At 42.1% G+C, this 22,602-nt stretch overlaps 1 protein-coding gene across 1 annotated transcript in view; it reads left to right on the top strand.

The window, feature by feature from the left end:
• LOC144824296 (uncharacterized) overlaps positions 1 to 22,602 on the top strand; it is a 718,699-nt gene that overhangs the window by 649,671 nt on the left and 46,426 nt on the right. The window contains exon 7 of the mRNA XM_078683421.1: positions 18,125 to 18,220. Coding sequence (XP_078539547.1) covers positions 18,125 to 18,220 — 96 coding nt within the window. The remainder of the gene's footprint in view (positions 1 to 18,124; positions 18,221 to 22,602) is intronic.

The following is a 22,602-nucleotide window of genomic DNA, read 5'->3' as shown; positions in this document are numbered from 1 at the left end:
TTTTTCACCTGCTGTCTTTGACGTTTTGCAGCCTTTATCTGTCTTTCTATTGTAGGCATGGTGAAATCTTGAAATGATCTGCAGTTGAATCTGTGGAAAAATATAATAAAAAATGTTATTAACCATTATTACCAAACAGTAAATCAGTAACAGTGATCAAAAACTTAAGACACTACTTGACATTTTAATTAGAAGATTTTTTATTCGTTGGCAAATTTACAATACAGAAATACCAGAAAAGAAATGACATTTATATTTATGTTACCTGTGCTATTTTATATGTGAATCTGATCTAATTTTATGAGCATATTTTAATATTTTATTGAAGACACTACACATAACCTGCTTTTGAAGGTGTCTTTATTTTTAAATTAAACGGTTTACCTTTTTACTTTTTATTAATTATAAATTTTAAAAATAAATGTTTATAGTTCCAAAGGCTCAAGCAGGTCAGCTTCCCATCCTATATCATATAATTCGGACAAATCTGCATCCTCATCACGCTCTTCTTCATCCTCAGGATTTAAATCATCCAAGGGATCAACATCCACTGATGTTTCAATTACAAGTTCAATGATGAGGTCAAAATCAACTGATTGCAGATTGTCGCTCATGTTGAGGTTGTCTTTATCTTTAAAGAAAGATAACAACAATGAGATGTTGCAGAGTAAGAGACAAATCTCACAGATTATAATAGTAAAATTGTTTAACAAGAGTAACATTTTGCAGCTATTATTTAGCCATGTCCAGCGATGCTGAGCAGGTGAAGCCTATGTCTAATCTTTCACTGAACAGGACTCATCTCTTCTTAACCTTGGATAAGCCTCACCGACTCTGTGTCCCCTGCACATACTTAAATGTAAAGGGGCAGATTTATGTTAAATGGCACATCCCCAGGCATGCACCAGTTAACGTGCACCACTGCTCTGCCACCCATGGTGTGCCGCATTTACAATCAGATAGGAGAAACCTGCGTCAAAACCCTGCGCCTGCTTGAAGCAGGCATAGGTCTTGACGCAACATTGTGGAGATGGTGCACCCCTGAGCCTTGCTGGAGCTGCATCGCACTTGCGATACAACTCCAGCAATGCGCCACCTTAACGGCACAGATGCGTCAAGCATCTGTGCCGTTTTTGCCCCATGCTGTGCCGCATTGTAAATGCAGCACACCATGGGTGGCGGAACAGCGGCGCAAGATGACTGGCACATCCCTGGTGATGCGCCAGTCATCATAAATCTATCCCTAAGCTTCTTATCTTGTTAGAGATGAACTGCCATATGTATCATCAAAATATTTTGCATTTCCTAAATAGCGAATTTTAAGGAATAAATAGCGATTCTTTACCATTCCTAATTTGCGATGAGCAAATTGCTAATTGCAAGTTACCCATTCATTTCCATGGGCTAGGAGGCTCATAGGAATGAAGGTTTAATTTGCGATTAGCAATTTGCTCATCACAAATTAGGAATTTTTCCAAGGGTGCAGGGGTGTCTCAAGAACACCCTGCTGCACCCCTGAAAAAGAAATTTGGGGGCATATGGCACACATACATGCCCTAAGGGCATGTGTTGGCGTCATATGGGACCTTTTGTTTTTTTTAAAAAAAGCTTTTTGAAAAGAATTCACAAATTACCACCAATTTACCACAATAGTTTCCAAATCCTTAATGTCATTTTTTACATATTTTTTGTTTGATACATTGCATTTAAGTAGTCACAAAATTTGCAAATCCTTCAGTGCAATTGCAAAATAAGGAATAGCAAATTTTGCTACTCCTTATTTTGCATCAAACTTGTTTGATACATACCATTTGTCTAATTAACATTCGCAAAGGCCAAAATTCGTAGAATTTTGATCTTTGCGAATGCTAATTAGCTTGATACATATGGCCCCAAGTGAGGCCTGTCTTACGACATGGTGCATCTTTTGCATCACTGCTGCATCGGTTTCATGTGGTACGTTTTTTTTACACCATGACATATCTGCCTAAATGCATCAATTTGTAATGTTGTCGCCTCATAGCAAATCTTTTGCACCACCGCTGCATCATAAAAGTGACGCACAGTGGCACAAAAGAGGCATACATCTATCATAAATCTGTCCCTAGCATTTTAAATGATTAATCCAGGATGACGATAAAGTGTGGCCTATCCAGAGGTTTGTTTAAGGTGAGGCCTACTCAGGATTGCAGATTAAAGTTACGCTTGATGAAGAATACAGAGGAGATAATACATGTAAAGGCCTACCAATGAAGTAAGTAATGTGCACTTTATTGCGCCAGTCATCATAAATGTATCCCTAAGCTTCTTATCTTGTTACAGATGAACCACCATATGTACCATCAAACTATTTTGCATTTCCTAAATAGCAAATTTTAAGGAATAAATAGCAATTCTTTACTATTCCTAATTTGCAATGAGCAAATTGCTAATTGCAAATTACCCATTCATTTCCATGGGCTAGGAGGCTCATAGGAATGAAGGTTGCAATTTGCGATTAGCAATTAGCTCATCACAAAATAGGAATTTTTTCAAGCGTGCAGGGGTATCTCAAGAACACCCTGCTGCACCCCTGAAAAATAAATTTGGGGGCATATGGCACACCTACATGCCCTAAGGGCATGTATCGGCGTCATATGGGACCTTTTGTTGTTTGGAAAAAAATGCTTTTTGAAAAGAATTCGCAATTTACCACAAACTAGAAGTTGGTGGTAGTTTCCAAATCCTTAATATCATTTTTTACATATTTTTTGTTTGATACATTGCATTTAAGGAATCGCAAATTTTGAATTAAGGACATTTTAAGTCATTTCCACATGTGCAGTGTTTTCAAATTATGATTTGAAAATCGTTTTTGGGGAAAAGTAATGGTTTGCAAATTTATGACAAGGACATAATGGTGTATGCTTCTCTATAAGGCATTTCAGTGTCTCTGATGTCATTTTTCCCATATTACATTATAAGACCTTTCCCCATGGAGCACATTCCTTGTAAATATGCTCCCACCTGTGCATGGCGAATTTAGATTTTGACTGTTTGAGTCACATAGCCATGTTAAAAGTGACCCAAAAAAATTGCAAACGTTTTAAAAAAACACATTCATGTGTCTTAAGGACATTTTAAGTCATTTCCCCATGGACAATGTTTTCTAAGTGGCGCAAAAGAGGCATACACCTATCATAAATCTGTCCCTAGCATTTTAAATGATTAATTCAGGATAACAATAAGATGTGGCCTATCCAGAGGTTTGTTTAAAGTGAGGCCTACTCAGGATTGCAGATTAAAGTTACGCTTGATGAAGAATACAGAGGAGATAATACATGTAAAGCTCTACCAATGAAGTAAGTGATTTCTACTTCATTGCGCCAGTCATCATAAATGTATCCCTAAGCTTCTTATCTTGTTAGACATCAACCGCCATATGTATCATATAACTATTTTGCATTTCCAAAAAAGCGAATTTTAAGGAATAAATAGCGATTCTTTACCATTCCAAATTTGCGATGAGAAAATTGCTAATTGCAAATTACCCATTCATTTCCATGGGCTAGGAGGCTCATATAAATGAAGGTGCAATTTGCGATTAACAATTTGCTCATCACAAATTAGGAATTTTTCCAAAGCTGCAGGGGTGTCTCAATAACACCCTGCTGCACCCCTGAAAAAGAAATTTGGGGGCATATGGCGCACATAAATTTTAACAACATTCCTTTACCTCAAAAACGATTTTCAAATCATAATTTCAAAACACTACACATGGGAAAATTACTTAAAATGTCCTTAAGACACATAAAAGCGTTTTTTGATTGCCTTTCCTGCATGGTTGGGTCACTTTTAACATGGCTATGTAACACAAACATTCAAAATCTAAATTTTCCATGCACATGTGGGAGCATATTTACAAGCAATTTGCGCCACAGAGAAAGGTCTTACACTAAAATGAGAAAAATAACATCAGGGACAGTCAATTGCCTTATAAAGAAGCATACACCATTATGTCCTTGTCATGAATTTAAAAACAATTCCTTTTCCCCAAAAACGATTTTCAAATCATAATTTCAAAACACTGCACATGGGAAAATGACTTAAAATGTCATTAAGACACATGAAAGCGTTTTTTGATTGCCTTTCCAGCATGGTTGGGTCACTTTTAACATGGCTATGTAACACAAACATTTAAAATCTAAATTTCCCATGCACAGGTCGGAGCATATTTACAAGCAACTTGCGCCACAGAGAAGGTCTTACATTAAAATGGGAAAAATAACATCAGGGATAGTCAATTGCCGTATAAAGAAGCATACACCATTATGTCCTTGTCATACATTTAAATCAATTCCTTTTCCCCAAAAACGATTTTCAAATCATAATTTCAAAACACTGCACATGGCAAAATTACTTAAAATGTCCTTAAGACACATAAAAGCATTTTTTCATTGCCTTTCCTGCATGTTTGTATCACTTTTAACATGGCTATGTAACACAAACATTCAAAATCAAAATTTTCCATGCACATGTGGGAGCATATTTACAAGCAATTTGCGCCACATAATTCATAATTTTCTCCTTAAAGCACACTATTCTCTATCTAAATTAAAGAAATATTTTCTCACCTTAGCAAATACTTTGAGTTTGAAAACAGTCTCAGAAACACACCAATTTGTCTTCAGCAGAGCAAAAGGTATGCACTCCAGAGTCTGCAGCTATCAAAAGCACAGAAATGCTGTAATTCTTCACACATATTTCTCATGTCACCCAATCAAAACTCTTCCCTCACTTTTTTTCAAATGAAAACCCTTCCCCCCTCTGCCCTTTCTGTCTTTTCTGCATGGCAAGCACCTCTTGGAAGACTTCTGGTGTTTGCAAGTTCACACAACTTTGTTGCAATTGAACTCTGAACTCTCAGTGCACCTGCATATCCAGTGCATTCTTTCATTTAATGATTTTTTATTGACCATTCAAAATACATCTTTCAAAGAACACATCCGTGCACCCTAACTTTCTGTTTTCAGCAATCAAAATCCACCAATCACTGTTACTGCTTCATGAACACAGAAACTCCACAGTTTTTTTCATTTTAAACTCTCATTTTTTCAACTGCCATTTCATTGCCACACTTCATCTGACTGCAGGAGAACCTTCTCTCACCATGTTTTCTGTCTGGATTGTTGGACATAGTTATATTCACTGGGCTCAAAGGTACGTTGAAAACAGGAAATTACCTAACCTCAATTTACAAGATGTGGAAATTAAGTGGTTTGGCCACAGAGGATTAAAATGTCACCAATTGATACCATTGGTGAAAACCTTTATGCATTTGCCCAAACCTGACCTGTTAATTGTGCACTGTGGAGGTAATGACTTGGGCACTTTGACTGGTGTAGGTCTGGAAATGCTTTTAAAGGACACCTTTGAGCAATTAATGGCACTTTTTCCTCAGACTGCCTTGGTATATTCAAATATATGCCAAAGACAGAAATGGAGGTGGTCAAACCAATTTTGTCCACAAATTGAGAAGTCGAGGAAGCATGTAAACAAATCTGTTTCAGCTTACATGAGAGACCATGGAATGGGCTCCCTGTACAACAATAACTTGCGTTACTACATGCAAGATATCTACAGAGGAGATGGAGTTCACTTCTCAGATGAGGGCAACAGAGTTTTCACTCTGAATTTAAGAATGTGCATTGGTACCTACTTATAAGTACCTAAATGTACCATAAACCCAAAAGCTCTTCTCAGAGCTACCCTACATCTGATCACTCACAATTATTATTTTACTCTAACATTTTTCACTAATTTCCAACAAAGTACGCTCCCTGGGGCGCTACCCGGTACGCGAACCGGGAGCTAACCTCGCGCAATTTTTTTTAAAAATGTTTTTTTTTCGCACATATAAGCCTCCTCAGCCACCCTCAGAAAACCTAGGGGGTCAAGATAACTCTACCGTGCCCCCTTCTACCCATTCTGAACATTATTTGCCCTCCATCTTGTATCTTAATTCGACCGAAACACAAAATGGTGGACTCCCGGAACGCTTAAGGTTCGCGAACCGGGGCGCTCAACGGTTCGCGTACCGGGTCGCTCTCTGGGAAGCGCACCATGAAAAAAGGTGGGAAAGTAGTTCACAGAAAAGCCACTGGAGACAATTTCACCAAATATAGATTAGCTCATACTACATACCAATCCCTACCATTTTCACAAATTTGATTGGAATTCCATTTAGTCATTTAGCCTGTAGACCTCTCTAAATACCCTGAGGTAAATTACTTCACAAAACACATCTGAAGTGTTGGAATTGACAACCAATGAAAATGTTACTTTCATTTTCTATTTTTTTTACCTGACATTTCATTGGTTATATACCTGAATATATATAAAGGAAGAGAAGAAAACACAGCCATTTTGACTACTACTTCTTGCTGTACATTTCAATAGTATTTTCACTAATTCCTTCAACTTCTTTCTAAAGGTAAGTTTTTATTTTTAAAACTGAAGTATATTGTGCACTATAAGTTAATATGGTAAACTTTTTCTGATAGATATATACTATCCCTCTGTAGTAGTTATAGATTTAGAGAGACTTCTCTGTTATAGTTATGGATGGAGTTAGGCTTCTCTTGTATAATTATGAATTTACTTACGTTAAATCACATACACTTTTTTATATTCCTACTTCCACTCTGATACTATACACTGCCCAAAGATAAATTCACTGATAAAAAATGCCTATCTAAAATTATTCCCAACATTGCCCTATCTCTACTAATATATATTTTTTTAATCCAAATTTCAGGCAAAATGGAAGGCGAAAACCAAGTTTCTTTTGAAATGGACCTGCAAGAGAGCAGCCAAGAATTGATTGATACAATTGATCAAATTGACATTGAATTTTTCGATGAAACTTGGGACAATGAACTACTGCAATGTGTACAAGCAGTAGATAACCTCCTTGCAAATGAGGACATTTTACACCCTCAGAGACTACAATGTATATTCCATGATAATTATGAAATTTCTGACAATGAAATGTTAGAAAGTTTAATAAATTATGAAACACAATCACATTAAAAAAAATGCTTAAAAAATAAAGAAAATAAAAAATAATCAACAAAAACAACAATCAATTAACATACAGCATTTGAAAAGTCTATCATTCATTTTTCATTGCAGTACGCTGCCCAGAACGCTTCCCGGTTCGCGGACCGGGCGCTCCCCACGCAAAAAAAACAAAAAAATTTTTTTGTTTTTTTTGCCCCGCGGGGCCCTTTTAAAACTTCCACATTAAACCTAGGGGGTCAGGGAGGATCTAGTATGCCCCCTTATGGTCATTTTCGCCTTTGTTTTGGCCTCCTCTTATCTCTCAATCCTACCGAGAGACAAGATGGCGGCCGCTCCGGACTGTTTAGAATGTTGACAGACACCGGAGAGCCAATCAGCTTAGCTACGCGAAGTTCCGGTACGCTTAAGGTCCGCGGACCGGAGCGCTGCCCGGAGCGCGCTTACAGATATATATCTTTTTTTAAACGTTAATTTCTCAAAATCCACTGGAGCACATATATTGAGACCTAGAAAAGGCACATCGGGCTACCAGTCCCTACAATTTTGCCAAGTTTCATGGAAATCCATTCAGCCGTTCGGGCTAAAAGTGAGGCCAACCGCCCTATGGAAAACTCAATGTTAAAAACACGTTTTGGGACCCCCCTTTTTTCTCGGCCCCCCCTGGACGAACACCCCCCAAATTTTCAGGGGCTGCTCAGAAACAAAATGTTCCATTTTCCAGAAAATTTCATCCAATTCCGTCCACAAACGCCAAAGTTATTAGACATAGAATTTTCAAAAATCCCATAGGGAAAAAATCCTAACTATATATACCTACTGGCGACCGCCAGTAGGTAATATATATATATATATATATATATATATATATAATCACATGCTCCTTTTCAGGGGAGAGATGAAGTCACACTCACAAACTGTGATTTTCCAAGTATTTATTTTCCAAATTTCTCCAGGTTGAAATGCCAAACGACGCATTTCGTTCTCGCAGAGAACTTGACACGGTATGAAATGACACAGCTTATTTCAACCAATAAAAAAGCTTTTAAGTGACATGTGACTCTAATGTTAACATCAATCCCATTTTAAGGCCTTGTGGTAGTTGTAGTGCCTTAAAATTCACCAAGTGTATCTATTGTGTATTTTATTTTACATTCCTTTTTTTTAAAATTGTTATAAACGTATTGTTTTTTGAAAGGAGGGGGGAAGGTGTTCTGTGGAGTAGTTATCATTAGTCCGGGTCTCTATGACCACGGACCATGATTCCTCTCCAAGTCCTTTCATCCTTCAATGGGGATATTCTTCAGTTCACTATGATCTGTTTGCAGTGATCGTGTGTTGTGTTATTAATTCTGCCTGTTTCACTCTACTCAAGAATAGTTTCTTCTTGGCACTAGTTCCTGGTACAACACATGCCTGCACACTTGCTGCTGCCAGATCTCTTTGATCTTCCTGGATTATTCCAAGGATTTTTTGTTATTGTTGTCTTTTACATTCCTTTTTTTGGGGGACTTGTTTCCTTTTATTTTCCATTTATATTTCTCCTTTTTATGCGGATTATGCCCTTTAGTGGGCTTACTCATTCTTGTCTTTTGAACAGTGACTAATGGTTCAATTCCTTCTTACTCAAATCTTTACCCCTTCTTTCTATTTTTAAGTGTATTTGCTCAACTCTATTCCATGTGAGTGTTCTTTTAGGTATTCCATTTTGGTTTATTATTGTTATTTCCATTTATTAGTTGTTTTTTTCTTCTTCAGTATCCTATTTTCTTCAGGAAATTGTAGTTTTGTTTCTGCTGCTACACATTCCATTCAATTACAGATGCACGTGTAGTTCTTCACTTTGTTTCAGCCCCCTCGCAGTATTTTCTCACGGTTGCCTCCTCTTATACTTTCCGGTATTGTTTCAATCACGTAAAACATCAGCAATTTCCAGTTTCCGTCATGGTGTGACTCCATATGTTTCGCTACAGCGTTTCCTCGATCCTTGTTTGCCGTCGCTCTTACACGTTCGAGGATCCTCTTTTTCAGCTGACTTATCGTGCTCCCTATTTATTTTAAGGAACAAGGCCACTCAATTACATAGACAGCACACTTGCTTTTGCATGTTATCATGTCTCTTATTTGCCACATTTTGTTGTTCGCCATCTTATCTTGTGTGGTGTTTTTGGCTATCTGGCAGACTTTGCAGTTGTGGCACTTAATGAAGCCCTTTGTTTTCAGCCATTGTGTCCCTTTTTCGATTTTTATATGAACTTTGATGGTGACTGTGAATTACTTTGTCTCTGAGGTTCTTTGCACGTCAATATGATATATTCGGATGGGTTCCCATGATCCTTCCTACTGTTGAATCCAACTACAGTATTTTCCAGTTCTTTCTCAGAATGTTAGTGACTTTTTTCGCGTCAAATGAATAATCCATAACTAGTCTCCCTGGTTCTTGATTTTCTTCACTGATTGCTTTTGGAGTGTTTTTCAGGATATCTTCCCTTGATTTCTCATTAGATCTTTACCAACACCTATTAACAACATTTTTCTTGTACCCTCTTTGTTTCAATCTTGCTACTGTATTTGTGCTATGTTTCTTCCATTCGGATTCCTCTGAGCACATTCTGCGAATTCTAAGGAATTCTCCATATGGGATATTTTCAATGACTGATGCTTTATGAAAACTATTGCCATGTAATGTGGCATTTGTCAATGTTAATTTCCAATGCAGAGTTGTCTCAATTATGTTTTTGGTAACATAGATTTCAGTATCCAAATATACAACTCTGTCTTTGCTGATGGTATATGTGAATCTCACATTTGCGTCTGTTGAGTTTAGGATTTCAAAGTACTCTTGAAATTCTGATACTGTTCCATCCAATACATTAGCAAGTCATCTCTATAACTTAGCCACATTGCTGTTTTCTTTACATATTTGTCATGGTTGGGGTGCCAGGCCCGTTGTTGCCCCCACCACCCCATTACCAGACAGGCGTATCCCGGTGGGAGCAACAACGGGCCTGGCACCCCAACCATGACAAACATTTAAACAAAACAACAATGTGGCTTGCCTCTTTCTGCACCTCTCTTGCTTCTTTCTGCACCCTTTTTTCCTTTTACTGCAACCGTCTTGCTTCTTTCTGCACCTTTGTTGCCTCTTTCTGCAGTGCACTTGACTCTTTCTGCACTGGCTTCCCTCTTTCTGTACCTCTTGTGCTTCTTTTGCACTTATCTTGCCTCTTTCTGCACTGCTCTTGCCTCTTTCTGCACTCCTCTAGCCTCTTTACGCACCTCTCTTGGTTCTTTCTTCACTGCTCTTGCTTCTTTCTGTACTTCTGTTGTAAAGTTCTGCACCCCTCTTGCCTATTTCTGCACCCTCTTCCCTCTTTTTGCAATTCTCCTGCCTCTGTCTGTACCCCTGTTCCCTCTTTCTGTACCTCTTTTTTCTGTTTCTGTAACTCTCTTGCCTCTTTGTGCAGTTCTCTTGCCTCCTTCTGCACCTCTGTTGCCATTTTCTGCACTGCTCTTGCTTCTTTTTGCACACCTCTTGACTCTTTCTGTATCCTTCTTTCCTCTTTGTGTATCTCTCTTGCTTCTTCTACACTTCTCTTTCCTCTTTCTTCATCCCTCTTGCCTCTTTGTGCACTTCCGTTCCTTCTTTGTGCACTTCTCTTGCTTCTACCTTTTGGTACACAAATTTACAGAGTATGATGTTTGAAACAAAGGTATTCAAATATTTGTATGTTTATGTTTATGTCGATAAAAGCAGAGACACACGCATGCATACCTTCACAAACTTGGTCAGACTTAGGATTGCTGTTTTATACTTGGTAGGTCTAACATTCTGAGCAGTCGATGAATAGTGAACCTTTAAGTGAAAAGTAAGCTGTAAGACATCTTGGGAGACAGATTATTGATTAGGCTACTTTGCATGAGTCTGTTGTAAGATACAGTCAAAGTAGGCCTCTTTCTGTACCTCTGTTGGTTCTTTCTGCACATCTCTTGGTTCTTTCTGTACCTTTCCTCTTCTTTCTGCATCTCTCTTGCCTCTTTCTGCACTTCTCTTGCTTCTTTCTGCACTTCTCTTGCTTCTTTCTGCACCTTTCTTCCTCTTTCTACACATGTCCTACCTATGTAGGCATAGTTAGAAATTTGCATTTAAAAAACCTTAGAAATTCACTGAAATAACTAGAATTTTCAAGGAAGTTATAGTTAGGGATTAGCATTAAAAAAACCTTAGAAATTCACTGAAAAAAACACAGGTTTCAGGGAGGTTATAGTTAGTTGGGCTTTTCACTCATACAAAACCAGAAAAATTCATCCGTTATAGTTAGTTCGGCTGACTATAACCCGCGCCCCCAATGCACTGCTGATGAAATCACATATGACATCATTCATGACATGGTCAGTGACAACACTGATGACATCTCAAATGACATCACTGATGACATCAACCACGCAATAATCTGATTCACCTCCTCATACCCTAATATAGCCTTTGATACACCCACTCTAAAATACAGCCTACCATTTTAGAAACTATAGACACACAAATACCAGTTACTACATACCCACTCACTGATTCCTAGGTCTACACACACATCCACTCATTCACCCCTACAGTCACTCATATATGCAATCACTCACCACTACAGCACTATCATTTGCCCGCATACACCTAAACAGATACACGCACACCGTCACTCATCCATAGAGTTACTCATACACCTAGTCAGTCATGCAAAGAATCAATCACACTCCCATTTACTCACCTACACAGTTATAAGCACACCATCTCACATATTCATACAGATGCTAACACATACTTTCTCTCTTATGAAATTTCTGACACACTCATCCATACAGCCACTTTCAAAATCACTCTCTCACATGTAGTTAATTTATATAGTCCAACACTCACATATGCTGCCTCTCGCATATGTTGTTACTCTCACACGTACCACTGAGGCATCCATTCACTCACCTACACACACATACACACACACACACCCACACAGCTTCTCACAGATGCACTCTTGAACCCATACACCCAGTGAATCACTCACTCTCACATCTATGCACAGAGTCACACCCCCCACCCAACCATACAGATACTCAGACAACCAATCAATAACCCATATTGACCCTCATGTAGGTACTCACCAACCCATGCAGGTGCTTACACACCAACTGACAGACTGATACAGACATTCACACAGTTTAGTCACTAACCCCTGCATTCAGTAAGACACGTTTAATCACTAACTTATACAGTCAGTCACACACCTACTAAATCATCCATTCAGACACTCTCCTCTCTGACGAGCCGAGTGGTCGCTCCCAGTGCCTCTGCTGAGACCTGGTATCGTAGCGCTGCATTGCCTCACAAGCTGCTTTTCACCTGTCTGCCTGTGCCTAGCTAGCGCTAAATATCTTTGTCGCTGTATTTTATTTAACTGTGCTGTGTTTTACGTGATCTGCGCATCAGCCTTCAGCGCTCCGCTCATTGCCTGCAAAGTTGCTTTTTGTCTTGCCTGCTTGTGCCCAGTTGCTATTGGACTCATTGGCGCTGTGTTGTGATAGTTTCTGCTGTTTTATCGTGGTTTGCGCGTTGTGCTCCGCTCTGTTCCCCCCCTCCGCCTCCATTTTGTTTATTTGTTGTGGTCGTCGTCCTCGTGTGCCCGCCCCGCCTCCCAGCTGAGACGCCCTCCCACTGACCAGAAGTAGCGCTCCTCACCCTTCGCTCACCGTGACTCGCTCCTCTCTGACGAGCCGAGTGGTCGCTCCCAGTGCCTCTGCTGAGACCTGGTATCGTAGCGCTGCATTGCCTCACAAGCTGCTTTTCACCTGTCTGCCTGTGCCTAGCTAGCGCTAAATATCTTTGTCGCTGTATTTTATTTAACTGTGCTGTGTTTTACGTGATCTGCGCATCAGCCTTCAGCGCTCCGCTCATTGCCTGCAAAGTTGCTTTTTGTCTTGCCTGCTTGTGCCCAGTTGCTATTGGACTCATTGGCGCTGTGTTGTGATAGTTTCTGCTGTTTTATCGTGGTTTGCGCGTTGTGCTCCGCTCTGTTCCCCCCCTCCGCCTCCATTTTGTTTATTTGTTGTGGTCGTCGTCCTCGTGTGCCCGCCCCGCCTCCCAGCTGAGACGCCCTCGCCCCTCCCCCTCCCCCATCCATATATGACAATAGTTCCCGCGCGCAGCGTTTACGCGCAGCGTTCGCGCCCAATCCGCGCCGAAGGTGCGCCAAAGGTAAGCCCGTCTACGCCCGTCCGCGCCTGGACCGCGCCCAGCGCCAGACCCCCTGTCCCCCGTCCCTCCCAGCCCCCCCGCATTACCTACGATGCCGCCACCCTCCTAGCCCTTAACCCCGGTCGCGCTCCCAACTGCGTCCGAGCCACCCCTGGCCAAACCCATGGACCTTTCTCCTGCTACTCCTGCAAATTCATCGGCACCGACAACATCTCCGCCACGACCACACCACAGATTCCTGACCCCAACCACCTACAATGCATCCTTCTCAACACCCGATCAGTCCACAGGCACGCCATTGACCTATGGAATCTACTAGACACCATCTCTCCAGACGTCGCCTTCCTAACAGAAACATGGATGAACACTTCCTCCGCCCCAGACATCACCATTGCCATCCCGGAAGACTATAAGATCACTCGCAAGGACCGTACCGGCCACACAGGAGGAGGAATCGCTATCGTCCATAAGAACTCCATCCGAATCTCTACCAGCTCTGACGCCAACCTCGCCAACTCCGAACACCTTCACTTCCAGATCCACATCGACCCCAAGACCACACTCAGAGGCACCCTCCTCTACAGACCACCAGGACCCCGCGCAAAATTCAGTGAAGACATCACGGACTTCATCACTCCTCATGCGCTCCCCTCCAAAGACTACATCCTTCTGGGAGACCTCAACTTTCACCTCGAAAAGATCAACGACCACAACACCGCCACCCTCGTGGACAACCTCGCCAACCTCGGACTTAAACAACTAGTCACTTCCCCCACCCACATCGCAGGTCACACACTCGACCCCATCTTCACATCCAGCAACCATGTCTCCTTCAGCCACACCACGGACCTCCTCTGGACTGACCACAGCTGCGTTCACTTCACCTACAACAAGCCGAAACCCATCAACCACCCCCAACCTACCCTGCAAAGAAACTGGAACAAAATCACCACGGACCAAATCTCCGCATCACTCCATCGAAACTCCCCAGCCCTCTCTTCTAACGCCAACGAAGCCGCCACCAACCTCACCCTATGGTTATCCAACACCGCCGACACCTTAGCACCACTGAAAAAACGTCAAAGAAAACCTGGCAGCAAGAAAGCCTCATGGTTCAACGATGATCTCAAGAAGTCCAAGAAACTCTGCCGCTCCCTAGAAAAGGCCTGGAAAAAAGACCCAACCACCAGCACCAAGGACGCCTTCAAAAGCGCCATCCGCACTCACCACCAACTGATCCGAAAAGCCAAGAAAACAGCATTCAAGGATCGACTTGACAATAACGCCCACAACAGCAAGGAACTTTTCAACATCGTCAAGGAATTCTCCAATCCCTCGGCCAACTCCAACGACATCACCCCCTCCCAAACCCTCTGTGACTCCCTAGCCTCTTTTTTCCACAACAAGATTGCAGACATCCACAACAGCTTTGACAACCTTCCCGGAAACCAACCCACCCTACCATCTGCTGACCATCTTCCCCCCGTGAACACCCTTCACGCCTGGAATCCAATTTCCACTGAGGACACCATCCGCCTGATGAACTCCATCCACTCAGGATCCCCCACAGACCCATGCCCTCACCACATCTTCAACAAAGCAGACTCCGTCATAGCACCGCACCTCCGAGACGTCATCAACTGCTCCTTCAACTCCGCTACCTTCCCAGAAATCTGGAAACACGCTGAACTCACCGCCCTTCTGAAAAAACCAACAGCGGACCCCACCGAACTCAAAAATTACCGCCCCATCTCGCTTCTTCCATTCCCGGCCAAAGTCATCGAGAAAGCCATCAACAACCAGCTCGCCGCTTTCCTCGAAGCCAACAAATCCCTCGACCCCTCACAATCGGGATTCAGAGCAAAACACAGCACTGAGACCGCCCTCATCGCAGCAACTGACGACATTTGAACTCTACTGGACAATGGAGACACAGTCGCCCTCATCCTCCTCGACCTATCTGCTGCATTCGATACAGTCTGCCACAGCACCCTTCTTCAGCGCCTCAGAAACATCGGAATACAAGGAAAAGCACTTGATTGGATCACCTCCTTCCTCTCCGGAAGAACACAAAGAGTCCGCCTCCCACCATTCAAGTCCGAGGCCACTGAAGTCATCTGTGGCGTACCACAGGGATCCTCACTCAGTCCCACCCTCTTCAACGTATACATGAGCCCCCTCGCGGCCATCGCACGCCAACACAACCTCAACATCATCTCCTACGCTGATGACACCCAACTGATCCTATCACTCACCAAAGACCCCAACACCGCCAAAACTAACCTACACGAAGGAATGAAAGAAGTTGCCGAATGGATGAAACAAAGCCGTCTGAAACTGAACTCAGACAAAACAGAAGTCCTCATCTTAGGTACATCCCCCTCTGCTTGGGACGACTCCTGGTGGCCGGAAGCCCTCGGAAAAGCACCCATCCCGACAGACCACGCACGGAACCTAGGCGTTATCCTGGATTCTTCACTCTCAATGAACAGACAAGTCAACGCCGTTTCCTCTTCCTGCTTCAACATTCTCCGCATGCTCAGAAAAACATTTCGCTGGATCCCCTCCAAAACAAGGAAAACAGTCACCCACGCTCTGGTCACGAGCCGACTGGACTACGGAAACACCCTCTACGCAGGTACCACCGCCAAACTCCAGAAGAAACTCCAACGAATCCAGAACGCCTCAGCCAGGATCATACTAGACATCCCACGCAACGAACACATCTCTGGTCACCTTAAAGACCTACACTGGCTACCCGTCAATAAGAGGATCACCTTCCGACTGCTTACCCACGCACACAAATCACTCTACGACATCGGACCAGATTGCCTCAACTCTCGACTGTCCTTCTACACCCCCCCCGCCAACTACGTTCTTCCAGCCAAGCCCTCGCCACTGTACCTCGCATAAACAAGACCACCATGGGAGGCAGATCCTTTTCATACCTGGCTGCTAAAACATGGAACTCACTCCCCGCTTACCTTCGCCTCACCCAGAACCACCTAGCGTTCAGAAAGCAGCTTAAAACGTGGATATTTGACAAATAATCCTCCTCCCCTTCCTAAGCGCCTTGAAACCCTCTGGGTATGTAGTGCGCTATACAAATTTTTTGACTTGACTTGACTTGACATGCACCCACTCATTATTCAATACACCTTGGCATATATATATATGTATATCAAGCATATTTAAATTTTAAAGAAACACACAGTCACTGGATGATGTCATCAGTGATGTCATTTGAGATGTCAGTGATGGCTTCAGTGACCGCCAGTAGATAATATATATATATATATATATATATATATATATATAATATATATATATATGTATATATATATATATATATGCCACCAATCCTGTTAATCACAAAATAACAGGCGCTGACTCCGTGGAGATTTACTACAGGATTTTTTTTATCCAAAACTATAGCCTTGACGCGTTTCGACGGCAAGCCGCCATGTTCACAACATCAGGTGCCATGAAAGTACTACAAGATATAGGAAAATCCTCTGCCAGGTTGTCACAGCAACCATGTGTCCCAACATACATAGAAGTAAGGTACATGCAAGTAAAACAATACAGGGATAAGATTGACTTCTCTGCCAAGCTACCAAGGGGGTGAGCAGGGTTATCTTGTGGATGTAACACCCTTACTTTGACTAAGAGTGGTGGGTTCTGCCTGGTTTAGGTGTATACCCTAGTCAGCCAGGAACCCCATTCTGATATATAGACAGAGAGAGTGAGAGTGAATCATATGAATATTGTACAATGACATGTATATGAAATTATAAAATGCTATGACCAAACCATTATGAAAAGCAGAAAATGGCATCTTAAAAGCTCAAATTGTGCTTAGTAGATCTAGAAATAATAACAAAATAAAGTTACAACAGCTGATGCTGGCTTTGGACATTTTTTTGCACAATATGCATTGGTATAAAAACCCATATTTCACAGAAACTGTGAAATATGTCAAATACTTCACAGTTCTCCATTAATTTCGGGTTTGGTCTCGCAATCAGAATGAAAGCCCCTATGCCACTCTTAAAGCTTTAACATTGTCAGGGATACTCTGATTATTCTGTGTACAATTATCTAACTTATGCAGCAAAGAATGGTAATTATTGGGCACATTTTCTGGCAGCATTAGTTTCATCCATTTGACCTAGAAATATATATTTTGGTAAATTTGCAAATGATGTGGAAGATGATGTGGTAAATGTGGAAACTTATAATTATGTAGTAATGTTGCAATCCTAGAATAACAGAATAACATACACCTATTGATCCTCATCATTGTTCATTGGTTTATCAAAAATGTACTCGTGAAAGTTCAATATTACAATTCTACTTCCAATCAGGGCCCACTGTTGGTACACTTTGATGAAAACATATTTTTCAAGTTAACAACCCCAAGTAAAAGCATGCAATGTAAACATTTACATAACAGCAATATGTGTGATATTGTCCTATATTGCCATCTCAGGGTTCTAGTGACATTCCCACATATGTACCATCACCACATAAATCAAACACCATCATAAACCATACAACTATTGTGAAATACAAAACAAGCAATATCATACTAAAGTACACATACCATGAATTAGGAACACTCTAATGTGATATATGCATGCCATCATTGCCTCAGGATAAAGTATTGTGTTTTATTTCAGTTCACACAGTAGTCAGGAAACTAATAGTTTTCAATGTTCAACCTTTCTTTCTTAATGCAGTAAGTGAAAACATTTTTTAGAATTACGTATGCTAAACATGATACTTTTTAAAATGTATTTCTATACATTGATTTCTATACAGCTGTGTGCGTGCCTCTTTGTTTAAACCAAGGAGTCTGTGTTCGTCCCAACACATGTTCCTGTCCTCGTAGATTCTATGGATCACATTGTCAACATGGTAAGAATTTTGAAAGATAAATTACCAAATATGCCATCTACTAAATCAATCCAACTATTAGTGAATATATCCCATTTGCAGTCATTTTACTTTAAGATTGTTTGTGTACTATGCTCCTCATTATCCTGTGCATAGCTCTACTGTCTCTTAAAAAGTCTAAGATGTGTGTTTTATCACTTTATATTCCTTAAATCGAGTGCTTTATGTTGCCCCAAAAGTACTTATTGTAAAAGAAGGTAGTTGAAAGAGATTATAGGACCACAGTTCAAATGTGTTCTTTCAGACCTGTTAATGCCCTACTTAGTAGTAACCCATAGAGTACAGATTTGTGCAATTTACCTGCGCGAGTTGTAAATACATTTGACGTTTCCCTGTAATCACTGAGGTTTGCAGAATTTTTTAAAGGCTCGTGTTTGTCTATTATTATTGGCCCTTGCTACCGTGTCTGAGTCTGAGGATACCTGCTTATAGGGAAGGCTGGCTTATTGTTCTTCAGGCACTCTCCAGAAGATGTAGTTGAAGGGAGATGGGCACAATGGATTTATTTCACCAAGTGACTGTGATTAGCTCATTAAATTCATTTTACAGGCGGAAGAAAACTTGTTATTGATAATGTATGTATTAATTTGTGATGTTAATATAGTGCGAACCATGTTGAATTTTCACCTCATCAAGGAATTATGACATCCATTCAACTATAGTTCCAGTACATAGTAGCAAGATAATGTCAGGCTAGATATACACATAAATGCGAGAGAACACTGAAACCTCGCCATAATACATGGAAGCTAATTTTCTCCATGACTACTTGGTGCCTTGCTCCCATGCATCACATTTGACATTCTGGATTTCAAGAGTTCCCTGAACCCATAAAAGAAATGGGGGTTGTCTTTCTCCAGTGTTTCAGAGCCTGGGGACATAGGGGCACATGCATCAAGCCTTTATCCATTTGCAAACGGGCCGATTCGCTTAATCCATCCATTTGTGAATGGAAAAAGGCCTTTTCTTATGCATGTAGGTTTTTGCAATCGCTATTTAGAAAATCACAATTTTTTGTGATTTCCTAAATTGCAAATGCATTAGGGAATTGCAATTTGCTATTCCATCATGCCGATGCACGTAGCTTTTCCTAAATGCGAACTGTGCATTTGGGAAACGCTAATTACCATCCACTTCAAGTCGATGTTAATATGTGCATGCTTTGAAAAATGCACAAAAATGCACTTTTCCAAAGTGCATGTGCACACTTACATTTTTTTGTGGGGTGCTTCAGGGGGCCCTAGGCACCCGGACACCCTTGGATTTGCATTCACAATTGTGATTACCAATTTAGTAATCACAATTAGCGAATACAATACCATTAATTCCCATGGGCACATTACCTGATAGTGATTCACAATTTCCGAATTGATATTACGTAATGTTAAGGAACCACAATTGTTTGTGTAATTCCTACTTGCATAGTATTTTGAGATTCCCAAATAGCGAATTGGTAAAATTAATGTGCCCCATAGTTCGACCATTGCCATGTTGCATTCATTTCTTGGTCAAACATTGAAAAGGAGTTGCTTAATGTGGTGGTAAATGATAAGTGTGTGTTTGGGTAGTGACATCGCCATGAGGAGAGGATGTGGTCGCACGGCTACAGCTATGCACTTTGGAGCTGGGGAACCAGTTTGAACCTCGGCATCGGCTCAATATCCTGTGATTCTGGGCAAATCACTTAATCTCCCTCTGCCTACCAAAAAATGAATGTGTCCTTGTGTAACATAACTGGTGCTCATGTAAAGTGCTCCAATACTTTTGGGTTGCTATATCAATCTGCAACAAAAAGAAATGAGTTGCAGGTGGGGCCAGTGCCCCATTTTTAAGTATCCTGCCTCTTCCTTGTGCCATACCACAATGATAGCCTCAGCCATAAAATTAAGGCACTGCCATCTTGGCCTGAGAAAATCTGTGTTGCTGTTAACATTTTGAGTTTAATGTACTGTTTCGTTTCCTATGAGTATTTTATTTTTCCAGAATGGTGTGCTTCTTTAGTTTACTTTCATGCTGTACTATTAAAAGAGTCGCTTCTATTTGTTCTGCGTGAGTCTAGGTCATGGAACGATATATAATTATATAGTTGGGGGTGAACGCAGTACAAATACCTCACTGCTTGTCAGTGGATCAAAAAACAGTTTGGAAAGCATGTTTATCAAATCCAATTCCTTTTCTCTGCATAATCAATGACCGAAATCCTGGTTTTGAAAGGGTATGACATAACCTCAAATTCTGCTATAACCCCAGAGTTTTATTTTTGTGCAACAACCAATTTGTTGCTCTTATATGATTCTGGTTCTTTCTGTTGTTTTTATAGAGCTATTGACTTCTTGCATATTTTACCTTACTTGCATTGGTCTTTAGAATGGTCCCGGGCACTTTTTCATCTCAGGTTAGTCACGATAAATTGAAGGTTGGACCAGTGCTGTTTCTGTCCCCATGGCAGGTAAGAGTTGTGCTTTCACTGTGGATTGGTATTTCCGTGGAATAACCCATCAACTAAAGGAATCTGTCTTTGATTGACCTCATGGTCACAAGGTCACAAGTTCAAATCCTGGTACATCCACTCAGTCTTTCATCATTGGAGGGATCAGTGAGTTTGGAGGCAACAGCCTCTCTTATTCAGCAAAAAACGTCCTCTTGAAAGGGATATATGCTGGACAAAACACGTCATTTTTTTCACGAGTGGATGAAAAGTACCGGTCTGTGGAACAATCTACTCTTTTACACTGATTTGTGTTATTAGCCTTGACAATTTTTTGCTTATTTTCCTTGTATGTACATTGCCTACTTATATGTCAAATGTTTAGTGTTGTGTACATTTACTTTTTCTTTATGCACCTGCACCTCCTGCAAGGCTACACCAAACAAATAACGAAAGGTGATGCTAAATTGAGAGCTCATATTGACTTTCGTCTATGACCTCCGCATTGAAGATGGTAAAGCAAAGATAATTTTTTTTCTCATCCACTAAAACCCACGGTACATTACATTTTTTTGGTCTAAGTGCCCAAGAGTGTATTGAACATTATTTGAGGGGCTTACAACTCTCAGATGTTAGTGGTCCCCGCCCATTTTTCCCGCCGCTGCGTCCCTGCGGCCCCACCCACCTGCAATCCCATTCGCTGCCCCGCTCCTGCCTCCCAGCTGCTCCTCCCTCCCACATTCCCTCATATGGAAGCCGCGCAGCGGTGAAAGGAGCGACCTATGACCCTCCTCACAGGCAGGTCGCTCCCCACGCTGCTGCATGGCTCTGCCTGCATTTTTTTTGCCTAATTTTGTATTTTTCCCCTGTGCCTAACTTGCTTTCTTGCCCAGACTTGTTTTTATTCCCCTGTGCCTGTACTTGCTTTCTTGCCCAGACTTGTTTTTATTCCCCTGTGCCTGTACTTGCTTTCTTGCCCAGACTTGTTCTTATTCCCCTGTGCCTAACTTGCTTTCTTGCCCAGACTTGTTTTTATTCCTCTGTGCCTGTACTTGTTTTCTTGCCTAAACTTGTTTTCCCTTCCTTTGCCCAGTTCTCCCGCGGCCCCCGTCCATATTCCCGCCGCTGCGTCCCTGCGGCCCCGCCCACCTGCAATCCCATTCGCCGCACCCGCTCCCGCCTCCCAGCTGCTCCTCCCTCCCACATCCCCTCATATGGAAGCCGCTACGCGGCCGCGCGCAGCGGGCACGCTCAGCGGGCGCGCTGCTGGCACGCCGGTGGCGCACCTACGGCAAGCCCATCTGTGCCTGTCCGTGCCTGGACCACGCCCAGCGCCAGGACCCCTGGACACCACGAATGACACGACGCCCGACACCGCTACGATGCCAGAACCCTCCACGCACTCAACACCGGACGATCACACACCTGCTTCCTGGCCGCCCTGAAGCGCACCCACGGAGCTTTCACCTGCCGGAACTGCAGCTTCCCAAGCATCCGCCATACCATGCTGCCGACCAGGAAAGAACCCAACCACCTCAGATGCATCCTTCTCAACACCCACTCCGCCTGAAAACATGCCGTTGAATTCTGGGACCTACTCGACTCAACCTCCCCAGACGTCGCCTTCCTGACATAGCCATAGCCGTCCCGGAAGGCTACAAGATCACCCGCAAGGACCGCACCAACAGAGCTGGAGGAGGAATTGCCATCGTCCACAGGAACACTCTCAGAGTCTCGACCAACACCAACGACACCCTCAGCACCGCCGAACACCTGCACTTCCAGATCCACACCGACCCCAACACCACCCTCAGAGGAACCCTTCTCTACAGACCACCCGGAACTCAACCACAGTTCAGCGACTCCATCGCCGACTTCGTCAGCACACACACCCTCGCCTCCATGGACTACATCC

The sequence above is a fragment of the Lissotriton helveticus genome, chromosome 3_1 (assembly GCF_964261635.1).
Source record: "Lissotriton helveticus chromosome 3_1, aLisHel1.1, whole genome shotgun sequence".
In the NCBI taxonomy this organism is placed as follows: domain Eukaryota; kingdom Metazoa; phylum Chordata; class Amphibia; order Caudata; family Salamandridae; genus Lissotriton; species Lissotriton helveticus.
Note: the sequence above shows the minus strand (reverse complement) of the source record. Positions and strands in the feature narration are given on the sequence as shown.